Source organism: Mytilus galloprovincialis, chromosome 4, assembly GCF_965363235.1.
Source record: "Mytilus galloprovincialis chromosome 4, xbMytGall1.hap1.1, whole genome shotgun sequence".
Taxonomy (NCBI): domain Eukaryota; kingdom Metazoa; phylum Mollusca; class Bivalvia; order Mytilida; family Mytilidae; genus Mytilus; species Mytilus galloprovincialis.
The window spans coordinates 30,909,321-30,924,002 of record NC_134841.1 but is presented as its reverse complement, the minus strand read 5'-3'; the positions used below and the strand labels follow the sequence as shown (position 1 = coordinate 30,924,002).

Genomic DNA, 14,682 nt, shown 5'->3' with positions numbered 1-14,682 from the left:
ACCTCATACTTGAATTAGTTACTAACTTATGGGGGATATCCCCCATGACATCACAAGGACTTGTTTAGTGGGTCAGACGAGGTTTTACTGGCGCTATCTTGGTCTGACCACGATGATAGCACGATAAACAAACAATATGTTAGATATTTCGGATAACAGATATCCTTCCTCGGTAATAGCACGATGACATGCTATTACCGAGGAAGGATATCTGTTATCCGAAATATCTAACATATTGTTCGTTTTATTGTGTTTTTGGTGATGTTGTACCCTTTTAGACTTGTTATATATTATATTTTGTAGTGTACTGAATCATAATTATATGATCCATCGCCCCGTAAGATTTATCGTTGACTATTTATTCAGTCATTATATAAATATGTATATAAATATATATAGGTACACCAATTTGATTTTTAATCCATATGGAATCATAGAAAAATTGGTCTAAACTGACCTCCAAACCATGAATGATTCTGAAATGAGGAGTACCCAAATTGCATCCATGCTTAAATTCTCATTGTCAAAAGTCGTATAACAGAGCTTTTGTTTAATTTCTTCGAATATTTTGAACAATTGGATATAAGTCCATGCTTACTCTTTATTATTTTTAAATGGATATTTGTAACATATTGAATTTTCTCATTTTAAAAAGATGACGTTGCATGGCGATGTTTCATTACATTTTGCTTTTTCAGTAAACACTTCATCTGTTGATAAATACTGTGTACGTTTTGTGCAAATCTAAATAGTTTTACCTATGTTGAAAGATGTGCATAGTATCAAATCATAAACATACAAAATGTTTTGTTTTCTAGGAAATCTTGTAAGATTTCCGCTGCTATTTTTGCTAAATTGGTGCAATTTGGGTACTGTACGTTACATAAGAGGCATATAAGGTCTTCTAGTCCAAAAAACTTAATTATCATGCATGTTCAAAAGAAGTTTCAGGACTATTTAAAAAAGGTTTCAATAAAATTTAAAGCTTGTTTTTCATAGCCAATAAGATGGTTTTCAAGAGTAAAACTTCTGTATATATTCATTCTGTGAAATAATACTAATAGATTATTTGTCAACTTTCCATGTTGTACTGAATAATGCCTCTAAAATTGGTTTTCAAAGGTTATAAAAATAACCATCAGTAATCATAACAAAGGGAAAAATATGGCTGTATTTACACCTCAAAAACTACTCTGTGTAGAGACTTCCCTGTGGAGTTTAGAAAGTTTGAAGATCTGGCATCCATTATATATATAAAAGACTGAAAGTGAAATGCATTTTGCATTTCAGAAAGATAGTTGCATTTGATATCGCCCACTGTTACACCCTTTAACTCACCTATAGTTGTGTAGATTTCTATTGTTTGTCTATTGTCCATGCCAATCAAGATCAATCAATAGGATTCAAAACAGTTGTTACCTGAGAGGGAGTGTCTCAAAGTTGTATCACAACTTAATTCATTTTTACATCTTCAACAGGATCAGAAAAAATGCCCATTTATTAAAATCCACAAAAGATTTTATTATTTTGTAATATAAATTGCATTTAACTTTAATGTTATATCTAGTGGATGTCAGACCTGAAATATTTTCCAATTGGATAGGTAAGTCTGTTTTCAGAATATATATATATATATGTAATATATATATATATATCAGTCTAAAAAAATTTTAAATTTTTTAAGGAAATTCTTTTCCTTATCTGCATAGTATCGCCTTTTGCTGGTTGGTCGTTTTTATACGACCGCAAAATTTGAAAAATTTTTCGTCGTCTATTGCTATCACGTTGGCGTCGTCGTCGTCGTCGTCGTCGTCGTCGTCCGAATACTTTTAGTTTTCGCACTCTAACTTTAGTAAAAGTGAATAGAAATCTATGAAATTTTAACACAAGGTTTATGACCACAAAAAGAAGGTTGGGATTGATTTTGGGAGTTTAAGTCCCAACATTTTAGGAATTAGGGGCCAAAAAGGGCCCAAATAAGCATTTTCTTGGTTTTCGCACTATAACTTTAGTTTAAGTAAATAGAAATCTATGAAATTTTGACATAAGGTTTATGACCACAAAAGAAAGGTTGGGATTGATTTTGGGAGTTTTGGTTCCAACTGTTTAGGAATTAGGGGCCAAAAAAGGGCCCAAATAAGCATTATTCTTGGTTTTCGCACAATAACTTTAGTTTAAGTAAATAGAAATCAATGAAATTTAAACACAATGTTTATGACCACAAAAGGAAGGTTGGTATTGATTTTGGGAGTTTAGGTCCCAACAGTTTAGGAATTAGGGGCCAAAAAGGGACCCAAATAAGCATTTTTTTTGGTTTTCGCACCATAACTTTAGTATAAGTAAATAGAAATCTATGAAATTTAAACACAAGGTTTATGACCATAAAAGGAAGGTTTGGTTTGATTTTGGGAGTTTTGGTCCCAACAGTTTAGGAATAAAGGGCCCAAAGGGTCCAGATTTAAACTTTGTTTGATTTTATCAAAAATTGAATAATTGGGGTTCTTTGATATGCCGAATCTAACTGTGTATGTAGATTCTTAATTTTTGGTCCCGTTTTCAAATTGGTTTACGTTAAGGTCCAAAGGGTCCAAAATTAAACTTAGTTTGATTTTAACAAAAATTGAATCCTTGGGGTTCTTTGATATGCTGAATCTAAAAATGTACTTAGATTTTTTATTATTGGCCCAGTTTTCAAGTTGGTCCAATTCGGGGTCCAAAATTAAACTTTGTTTGATTTCATCAAAAATTGAATAAGTGGGGTTCTTTGATATGCCAAATCTAACTGTGTATGTAGATTCTTAATTTTTGGTCCCGTTTTCAAATTGGTTTACATTAACGTCCAAAGGGTCCAAAATTAAACTAAGTTTGATTTTAACAAAAATTAAATTTTTGGGCTTATTTGATATGCTTTATCTAAATATGTACTTTGATTTTTGATTATGGGCCCAGTTTTCAAGTTGGTCCAAATTAGGATTCCATATCAAGTATTGTGCAATAGCAAGAAATTTTCAATTGCACAGTATTGCACAATAGCAAGAAATATCTAATTGCACAATATTGTGCAATAGCAATTAATTTTCAATTGGAGTTATCTTTCTTTGTATAGAATAGTAGTTGATAATATATGTTGGAAATTTACCAGACATGACTATGATGTCATTTTCTATTTTTATTTGCCAATAACTTTATGTAAATAACTTCATTGGAAATTTGCCAATATAAAATGTTGCTGATGAAGCTTTTTTTCCTTATCTTATCTAAAATGTTTTTAGATAATGTATGTTGGACATTTGCCAGACATGACTATGATGTCATTTTCTATTTTTATTTGCCAATAACTTTATGTAAATAACTTCATTGGAAATTTGCCAATATAAAATGTTGCTGATGAAGTTTTTTTTATTGTTTTATACAATAAACAATGTATATTCACTTTTACTACCAACCAATCTTTACCATTCAGTGATAACAAGCACTTTATTTTACATTTTAATATCTTATGATGTATTTAAAAGAGTAGTTATTGTTGCAAACTCCATTAGAAATTTGAATTGATATCAGTTTTGGAAAAAGGGAAACGGGGATGTGAAAAAAAGGGGGGGGTTTAAATTTTTCTCATTTCAGATTTCATAAATAAAATTTCTTCAAACATTTTATTGAGAGGATTAATATTCAACAGCATAGTGAATTGCTCAAAGGCAAAAAAAAAAACTTTTAAGTTCATTAGACCACATTCATTCTGTGTCAGAAACCTATGCTGTGTCAACTATTTAATTTTAGATTTAAAAAGTTTGAAGAAATCTTTAATTGATTTGTAAAATCTTGACATTTGTTTTGTGTAAAAAAAAACATATAATGTCAAAAATTTGATCACAATCCAAATTCAGAGCTGTATCACGCTTGAATGTTTTGTCCATACTTGCCCCAACTGTTCAGGGTTCGACCTCTGCGGTCGTATAAAGCTGCGCCATGCGGAGCACCTGGTTATAGACTTATATAGTGAATTTGTATAATCAGGGATTATGTAGAATCCCTGATTTTTCAGGGATTATGTAGAATCACTAAAATCATTAGTGATTATATAGATTCCCTGAAAATGACCAGTGATTTTATATAATCACTGATAATTTTAATTATTATTCTACAAATTCCCTAATATGATTTCAGGGATTATCAATAGTTAAAAGCTTCAAAGATGATATCTCAAACCAATTACACTAGTGGTTCCAGCAAGGATTTGTATAATCTTATGTATAGTCTTACTATACAAATCATTGGTTCTTTGAAAGGGAGATCCCAAAAAACTAATGGTAAATATTCACGAAAAGAATGAAGAAGGATATCGCCTTGCTATATAGCATGGAATCCTGCTCGGATCTTTGATACAAGAAATCAGTTTGAGGTTGAAGATTTCCCTTCATTGGTACAATTTGTACCTTCAAATGTTTGTGCTGAAAACTCTATTTCTCTGAGACGTGCCGTACAATCTGATTTGATGTGGGGGACAAGTTTTTTTTTAAATTTTGATATTGTGGTAAAAACAGATGTGAATTTGATAGATATGCCAGTAGAAAATCAGGGCAAATGTGTAATAGTCGATGCCATCCAAATTTAGTTTGTAAATAAAATGTTTAATATTAAACATTAACATTTATCAAAACGACTGTACGCATAAAAATAGTTTTAATGACAATTTCATTTTATTTCATATTCTCAACCTAAAAACAATTGCTAAAACAATACGATAAAAAGAATAATCATTATGCAATTTAATATTTTCATACAAACTTCATCAACCCGCCCGTGTGGGCTCGCTTGGTATTATTAATACTAATACAGTCAATATCAAAAAGGACTCGCTTGATATTATTACTGATAAAGTCAGTATTAATAACAAAACATCAATTATCTCATATATATTTTGCTTATCATTTAATTATATTGTGCTTATCATTTAATTATTTTGTGTATAACATTTCAATATTTTTGTGTCTTTCATATTAAAAAATTATGCCTAACGTTTTACAATATTAAGGTTATTATTATGATATATTACGGTTAACTTTTAAGATATTTCAATATGTTATATATTTTAGTATCATTTCTAATATAAGATGAGAGTCATGGGACATAATGTACAATGTACATAACAGAATTTCATTTTTCAGTAGAAAAGATAACTGAATATTACACAAGTTGATATTGAAAAACATATATAAGCTGATTTAGTTAAAATGGCAGACAGTTCCACCCAAGAGGGTAAGTACTATTAATTATCCAAATATTTTTTTCACAGACAGCAACAGCTGTGCTATTTTTAATAAAAGCAACCTGAATGTCATTTCTAAATTTCATCTGATTTTCTAGGGGATAAAATATAACCTGTATGGAGAATGTTTTTAAAAGACATTGACAGTCAAAAATTGTCACCCGATCTTGAACCCATTTCTTAAATGGGTAGGTCAGCTTTTCAGGATGAGGCCGTTTCCTCCATATTAAAGACTTGGTTACTCTTCTGTTAGATTTAGAATGAGATAAACATAACAACAATATTGATTGATTGATTGTTAGAGTTTTAACACCTTTTAAGTGCCATTTAGACTATTTTCGTAGCGGCCAGTTAAAGAAAATACCCACCGACCTACTTTTGATATAAAAACTGACAATCCTAGTCAATTCAGATTAGAGTTGAATACAAGAGCAGGTTTCAAGCTCACAACCTCAGTTTTGACTGGCTAGAGATTACAGTAGTAGAACTAATTAGACCACTTGGCCACCGAGGCTCCTCATATCAACAATATACAAAGAAAATCTATCTTGTGGATTGATCATGGAAACCTTATACATGTATTATCATTACCTAAAGTAATGCTCAACCATTCAGAGCTATAGTATTTTACCAAAATCAAAGTGTTATCAACCGTTTGGAATAAAAAAAAAAAAAAAAATCCACATCAATAACAGCAAATTTAAGAAATTGAAGGTACATAAATAAGCAGCCTGGGATATGTGAATACAAACAAATAACATACAAAATGCAATTGTAAATACACGTCATACTTATGTGCAAAAAAAACAACTCTATATTGGGTCTGTTGTTTGACAGTCATAAGTTGTTACATGTAGCCCTTTTGGGATCTGCTTATACTTTCAATTTTCAATATGTTTAAAAAATTATCACACATATATCTCAGAAGGTTCTAAACAAAATGACTTTGTATTTGGTCAGCAGCTCAATAAAAAGGAGTCAGATGGCTTCTCAATGTATCTTATACATTGAATTCGCCGTTTCAGAATCTATTATGATTCTGAGTAAAATTTCATAACGGTACACCAAAACGTTGGGATTGGTTTAAAAAGTTATAAACAATGGAAATTCAAACAATGCCATTACATTAATTTTGTTTTGATGTTCAAATAAATAGATTACCAATTGTCCTTTATATTTCGAAAAGTCGATTTACGAGTGGGGTTATGCTTTGCTGATCATCATAAACATTCTTTGACATAGGAAGATGTGGTATGAGTGCCAATGAGACAACTCTCCATCCAAGTAACAATTTATAAAAGTAAACTATTATAGGTCAAGGTACGGCCTTCAACTTAGAGCCTTGGCTCATACCGAACTTGTTCACTTTGTCATTGACACGGCATGAACAGAAATCACATTTATTTGTAATAAATCAGTTGAAAATTCATGATGAATTCTTTATACATGTACATACTAATTTCTTAAAAATTCAAAAGTGATTTGTTATTGAAATAGGTAGTTCAAGCTCATTAGATAATTTCAGCAAACAATGTCAGGTCTATGTAGCTTTTATTGTTGTCTTGCAGGTTCAGATAGCAAGGAAGTATTTCAGAGGTTTATGATAATTGGTATTTTAGAATTAATATTTGGCAGTTCCTTACTGATTTGTGGAATAGCAGGTGTTGTATATGGAGATGGAGGATATTTTGGTCCTCCATATTTTACTGGATCATTTATTACAGGTGTCTTTGTAAGTACTTAAAAAAAAATATCCTATTTGATTTTTACGTAAAATACCCTTAATTTGGTGAATTTTGGCATGCCATTTCTTATAAGTTATATTTTTTTAAATGTAGCTCTTAGGCCCCAGTCACACAAGACCACGATCGATCCACGCTCACTGCGTTCTGAAATGAATTCAGATGGTGTTGAGGTCGCTGTATGAACATCATGAAAATGTAGATTTTCGATGTTTTCACGATGCTTAACGTTCTCATTACGCTTCTACAACGGTCCCGTGACGATTATACCACGTACCACGTTTTCTCCACGATTATTCTGCGACCTCACTACTATTATCACGATCTAACTACGATCATCAGGTTCTAACTGCGACCATACCACGATTTATCCGATAGCAACACGGATCTTACCACGCTTCTTCTTCAATTATAGCACGCTCTTACCAGGATCAGTCTACGATCTTACAACGTTAATACAGTGATCTAACTATACGCTCTCAGCAATAACGTCAACATCATGTTCCATGTAAGTACTGTTCCATTCCTTCTAGTTGTCATTAATACATAAAATTCTCAAAAACAACACAGACATGCCTTCAAAATCTACCAGAACTCGTGGGTTTTGTGGTAGGGTAGAGGTAGAGTCAGCGGGTCCTTTGATATGAACCATGATCGAGTAGAGATGTTGGATCAACCAATCCCACCTGAATCACAACTTATTGCTGATCAATCAAGAGCAAATGACGATATTTTATTGAGCAATAGTGAAAATGATACAGATGTGTCAAGCATGGATGAGCTGTCGGAAAGTCAAAATAACATACAGACAAAAAACCTTGAGAGCTTTTATATATTTTATGTGACAATGAGCATGGCTAGAACTCTAAATGGTCGTATTATGAACGTAGTCAGGTCGTAATACGAGTGTAATAAGGATGACATGATCGTGCTTAAATCGTACTTTGGTCTTGATTAGCGTAGCATAAACGTGATATAGTCGTAGTAGAAGCATTGTTGGGTCGTGTGGTGAACGTGATTGTCGTAGTGAGGTCATAGTAACGTCGATGTGAGATCGTAGTGTAATCTGTTGGGCAATACTAGTACTAGTAATCGCGCTTTCACTACGCTCTCGCTATGGTGGTACAGCGATCTTTGCGATCTTACCACGACCTTACTGTGCTCTTGATACGCTTCTACTACGACCTGATTTCGCCACGACCGCACCACGATTGTTTTGAACATGTGTTAAGTTGGCCACGCTCTTCACGATTATGAAGACCTCACCACAACCGTACCACGACCTAACTGCGATCTACAGGATTGTGTTACGATCGTCAAAATTTGCATTTTTTCAGAGATCGTAGTGAGATCGTGGCCTAGTGGGACTGGGATATTAATTAGATTAAAATCCCGTCACACTAAACCACGATCGCACCACGCTCACCACGATGTAAATTAAATTCGGATCGTAGTCATGTCAGTAGCAGCATGAAATTGTACGTTTTCGTTGTTTTCACGATGCTACCACGTCCTTATTACGTGTCTACAACGATCCCGCTACAATTATATCACGGTTTCACTAATCTTAATCTGCGACCTTGATACCATTATCACTATCTAACTACACTCATCACGTTCTTACTACAACCATACCACAATTCATCCGATTGCAACACGAACTTACCATGTTCTACTGCAATTATAGTACGTTCTTACCCAGTCGTATTACGATAATACCACGTTCATACTGCGATCTTACTACGCTCTCAGCAATAACACCAACATCGTGTTCCATATATAAACTGTTCTTTTCCCTTCATTTCTAATTAATACGTAGATTTCTCATTAACACAGTCATGCCACCAATATCTACCAGAACTCGTGGATGTGGTGCTACTGATAGAGGTAGAAACAGAGGGCCTCTGATATGAATCGTGATCAAGTAGAGATGTCTGATGTGCCTATAGTATTCCGAGCAACTTTTAAGACATACTGCAAGGTGGTATACTTGTCACCCGTAGCTAAATTTCTGAAAAGAGGGACGACAGATACCAGAGGGACAGTCAAACTCATAAATCGAAAATAAACTGACAACGCCATGGCTAAAAATGAAAAAGAAAAACAGAAAAACAGAAAAACAATAGTACACATGACACAACATAGAAAACTAAAGAATTAGCAACACAAACCCCACCAAAACTAGGAGTGATCTCAGGTGCCCCGGAAGGTTAAGCAGATCCTGCTCCACATGTGGCACCCGTCGTGTTGCTCATGTTATAACAAATCCGGTAAATAGTCTAATTCGGTAGGTCACATTCATGAAAAGAAAAGGGATTGAAGTTACGACGTAAGGAACATATCCGATATCATCTGTGAAACGGTTATTTCATAACGGTCAACCAACTCGTGAAGACGTCCGTAAAATTTACGAAGGGATGATTTCAACTTCACCATTTGGAACTATTGGTTTAATAGCTTCCTTGTGAGCAGCAACCCTCTATCAAGAAAATCATGATAGGAAATACAAGCACGGGAATATCGTATTAATTTGGAGATATGTACCCCGTATGCAGGTGCTGCTGGCATGTTGCTACTTAGAAATGGAAAATTCGCAATTGGAAAGTTGAAATCATCTCTTTTGTCGTAAAGTTTTGTTTTCAACCGACCCTCATTGTCAATTTCTAGATGTAAGTCAAGATATGGGGCCGACTTAACTGTATCTGTAGTATCCTTTATCTATAGTTCGATGGGATAGATGCGTTCAACATAGTCACCAAATTTTGAATTATTTAGTGAAAGAACATCATCTATATAGCGGAAAGTAAAGTTAAAGGATATAACTCCTTATCTTTCTTCCTCAGAAGTTCATGTATGAAGTCAGTCTCATAATAATAAAGAAAAAAGTCGGAAAGAAGAGGGGCACAATTTGTTCCCATTGGAATGCCGACAGTCTGTCGAAAAACACGTCCTCCGAACGTAACAAATATATTGTCAATCAAGCATCTTGATAATGTCAGTTTCAGGAATTTTTTTTGTTTGAATTAGAGTGATCCTTTTCAAAGAAGGATGTATCCCTCCCTAAGACAAGATACTTGTATCTACGTTGGCCATTCTTTTTTTATGAAACAAAGCAATACCAACTCTTTCAATTTGTCTTTTAATTTTGAATGTGGAATACTTGTGTAAAGTGCAGAAAAGTCAAATGTTTTAATACTAAGATGAGAGAGAGTTAGATTGTATGTACTCTAAAAGATATATGAAATTTTTCAGTATCCACATCTGATTTACGCCACCTCTAGAATAGGCAGTTTCACAATAACTTTGAAGCCCGGCTTTAATTGCTGATAAAATACATGTTAATAAATTAGAAAGAGGTTTCGTGAAGCACTTGGAAGACCCAACAATATAGAGGGGGGATAGGACCTTTATCGGGACTCCGGGATCGGGTGTTTTTAAGCTCGAGATTTCGAGATTGACCCTTTCGGGATCCGGGAATTCTTTTTACGAATTTCGGGATGTCGGGATTTAAATTTAATTAAATTCGGGACCTCGGGATTTCGTGTTCTTAAGCCCGGATTTCGGGATCAGGACCCCTCCTACCCCTCTCAATATACCATTGTTTGTAAGGACACTTATGCAGTTTAGGTGTCCAATACAGTGATGGAAGATCCAGTTCTTCATCTTTGGTTGAAATTCCAAAGGAACATAGAACAGACCTATGATTATCCATGATTTCCTCTTTGGTAAGTGTCGTGATGGTATATGTTGAGTTTCCAAGTGAATTGTCAATACCTAATTCGTTTATCAAACAGGCAATTTAATGAGTTTTACACACAAAAACGATGTTGTTTTGGGCTTTTTCTGCTGGGACAACAACATATGTGTCATGGAAGTAGGATAAGTGTTTTGCAACATTGGGGTCTTTAAAGATTGACGTAGCATGGGCATTGATAGACCCATTTATTTTCTTAATTCTGATTTGTATCAACGACCTCACAGCCTTGATCCATGCGGAAAGAGTGTCTTTGCTTCCCTCTCGCGCTTAGCCCATTGCCTGGCATAATCCTCGACTGAATCCATCAAAATTTTGAAGTTGTATTTCCAATTGATGGATTTAGGCTAACGATATTTCGGACCTTTCGATAACACGTTTCGCAGGGAAGTGTTATTGATAATGTTGAGGGCACCGGTATTAACGTGGCCAGCCGGATAAATATGTGAATTGGGAACTAGCACAAGTGCAATCAGGTGGTTATGACTTGAAGTCGTCAATATTGAGATCCTGCAAAACGTGTTTGTAATTGAAAATTTTATTTGCAATACGTTTGGTATATGTATAAGAAATGATTGGTACAGACTGATCTTTGAAATAAGGAGGTATTTTCGACTAAACTAAGTTATGATGAAGGATAATGCCTAAGTTGACGTCATCGAGACCTTTGTTGGCAAAGGAAAGATTAAGAAAAGATCTCTTCTCTTTTTCATCTTTTCCAATGCGGACTGGTTTGAAAAGTCTGTGACTTGCTATATCCGAAATGATAGCTGTAAGTTTGTATTGGTTTGAATGAGGGTTTGTAACAGTGGATTCCAAACATAAATTGAACAGAGAATGAAGTTTTGAAAAGAGTAATGAATAAAGTTTCGTGTGAATGTGATGAATACCTAACGGCTTTTGTATAAATGGCAGCAAGTCATTAATAGAGACATCATGCAGAGTAGGTGATGTATAATGACGATGACCATGACTGCGTCTACGTCGAGGAGTAGAGTTGAAAATATTCATCACATTCACCGAGCTACACGAAGGTCCCAGTTGTCTAATCCAGTAGTCCTCTTTTTGTCTACGGAGAGGCGTTGCAAGATAAGGATTGTTGGTGCTGTGGTATATTTTTTCGATAATGCGAACTGTCATAGAAACGATGGAATGATCTGGCTGATTAAAATGCTGGTAAAGAATGCCGTTTGCATTGAGGTTAATGTCTGATCTATGACATAACATACGTTTGTTTAGCCTTCTTTTCGTTTCACAGACGTCTACATATCCGCAAAGGTTACACTCTAATCCGTAGACGACATTGAAAGTGATGGCAAGTTTACGACCAGGCGACAGGCCACTTCTAAATAGAGTATCAGATGAAGGATAATGCCTAAGTTGACGTCATCGAGACCTTTGTTGGCAAAGGAAAGATTAAGAAAAGATCTCTTCTCTTTTTCATCTTTTCCAATGCGGACTGGTTTGAAAAGTCTGTGACTTGCTATATCGGAAATGATAGCTGTAAGTTTGTATTGGTTTGAATGAGGGTTTGTAACAGTGGATTCAAAACATAAATTGAACAGATAATGAAGTTTTGAAAGGGGTAATGAATAAAGTTTCGTGTGAATGTGATGAATACCTAACGGCTTTTGTATAAATGGCAGCAAGTCATTAATAGAGACATCATGCAGAGTAGGTGATGTATAATGACGATGACCATGACTGCGTCTACGTCGAGGAGTAGAGTTGAAAATATTCATCACATTCACCGAGCTACACGAAGGTCCCAGTTGTCTAATCCAGTAGTCCTCTTTTTGTCTACGGAGAGGCGTTGCAAGATAAGGATTGTTAGTGCTATGGTATATATTTTTTCGATAATGCGAACTGTCATAGAAACGATGGAATGATCTGGCTGATTAAAATGCTGGTAAAGAATGCCGTTTGCATTGAGGTTAATGTCTGATCTATGACAGCACATACGTTTGTTTAGCCTTCTTTTCGTTTCACAGACGTCTACATATCCGCAAAGGTTACACTCTAATCCGTAGACGACATTGAAAGTGATGGCAAGTTTACGACCAGGCGACAGGCCACTTCTAAATAGAGTATCAAATGAAGGATAATGCCTAAGTTGACGTCATCGAGACCTTTGTTGGCAAAGGAAAGATTAAGAAAAGATCTCTTCTCTTTTTCATCTTTTCCAATGCGGACTGGTTTGAAAAGTCTGTGACTTGCTATATCGGAAATGATAGCTGTAAGTTTGTATTGGTTTGAATGAGGGTTTGTAACAGTGGATTCAAAACATAAATTGAACAGATAATGAAGTTTTGAAAGGGGTAATGAATAAAGTTTCGTGTGAATATGATGAATACCTAACGGCTTTTGTATAAATGGCAGCAAGTCATTAATAGAGACATCATGCAGAGTAGGTGATGTATAATGACGATGACCATGACTGCGTCTACGTCGAGGAGTAGAGTTGAAAATATTCATCACATTCACCGAGCTACACGAAGGTCCCAGTTGTCTAATCCAGTAGTCCTCTTTTTGTCTACGGAGAGGCGTTGCAAGATAAGGATTGTTAGTGCTGTGGTATATATTTTTTCGATAATGCGAACTGTCATAGAAACGATGGAATGATCTGGCTGATTAAAATGCTGGTAAAGAATGTCGTTTGCATTGAGGTTAATGTCTGATCTATGACCGCACATACGTTTGTTTAGCCTTCCTTTCGTTTCACAGACGTCTACATATCCGCAAAGGTTACACTCTAATCCGTAGACGACATTGAAAGTGATGGCAAGTTTACGACCAGGCGACAGGCATCTTCTAAAAAGAGTATCTGATGAAGGATAATGCCTTAGTTGACGTCATCGATACCTTTGTTGGCAAAGGAAAGATTAAGAAAAGATCTCTTCTCTTTTCATCTTTTCCAATGCGGACTGGTTTGAAAAGTCTGTGACTTGCTATATCGGAAATGATAGCTGTAAGTTTGCATTGGTTTGAATGAGGGTTTGTAACAGTGGATTCCAAACATAAATTGAACAGATAATGAAGTTTTGAAAGGGGTAATGAATAAAGTTTCTTGTGAATGTGATGAATACCTAACGGCTTTTGTATAAATGGCAGCAAGTCATTAATAGAGACATCATGCAGAGTAGGTGATGTATAATGACGATGACCATGACTGCGTCTACGTCGAGGAGTAGAGTTAAAAATATTCATCACATTCACCGAGCTACACGAAGGTCCAAGTTGTCTAATCCAGTAGTCCTCTTTTTGTCTACGGAGAGGCGTTGCAAGATAAGGATTGTTAGTGCTGTGGTATATTTTTTTTCGATAATGCGAACTGTCATAGAAACGATGGAACGATCTGGCTGATTAAAATGCTGGTAAAGAATGTCGTTTGCATTGAGGTTAATGTCTGATCTATGACCGCACATACGTTTGTTTAGCCTTCCTTTCGTTTCACAGACGTCTACATATCCGCAAAGGTTACACTCTAATCCGTAGACGACATTGAAAGTGATCACAAGTTTACGACCAGGCGACAGGCCTCTTCTAAATAGAGTATCAGATGAAGGATAATGCCTAAGTTGACGTCATCGAGACCTTTGTTGGCAAAGGAAAGATTAAGAAAAGATCTCTTCTCTTTTTCATCTTTTCCAATGCGGACTGGTTTGAAAAGTCTGTGACTTGCTATATCCGAAATGATAGTGTTACGGCCAGAAATCGCCTTTAAATTGTAGCCAACAAAAGACACAAATCAATAGTAAAATTTAACAATATTTATTATACAAAAGTTTACAAAAGGTATTACACAAATATTACTGTTAACTTAACTGTCAAAATATGAGTCCAATCTGTTATCTTTATCTGTATCCGGAAATCTTTCGGAATCCAATCTGAATATTATGTTCACTACTAAGGTCACA

The 14,682-nt window shown here is 34.9% G+C and overlaps 1 protein-coding gene across 9 annotated transcripts in view; it reads left to right on the top strand.

Moving 5' to 3' along the window:
• The window catches only part of LOC143071866 (uncharacterized), a 61,707-nt gene that overhangs the window by 30,901 nt on the left and 16,124 nt on the right, over positions 1-14,682 (top strand). For 6 of the 9 annotated variants that reach the window (XM_076246491.1, XM_076246483.1, XM_076246487.1 and 3 more), the window contains exons 2-3: positions 5,169-5,259; positions 6,838-7,001. In XM_076246491.1, the coding sequence (XP_076102606.1) occupies positions 5,235-5,259; positions 6,838-7,001 (189 nt within the window). In that variant the 5' untranslated portion in view covers positions 5,169-5,234. Of the gene's footprint in view, positions 1-5,096; positions 5,260-6,837; positions 7,002-14,682 lie in introns of all 9 variants that reach the window. The other 3 variants (XM_076246484.1, XM_076246490.1, XM_076246486.1) reach the window with 2 other exon arrangements.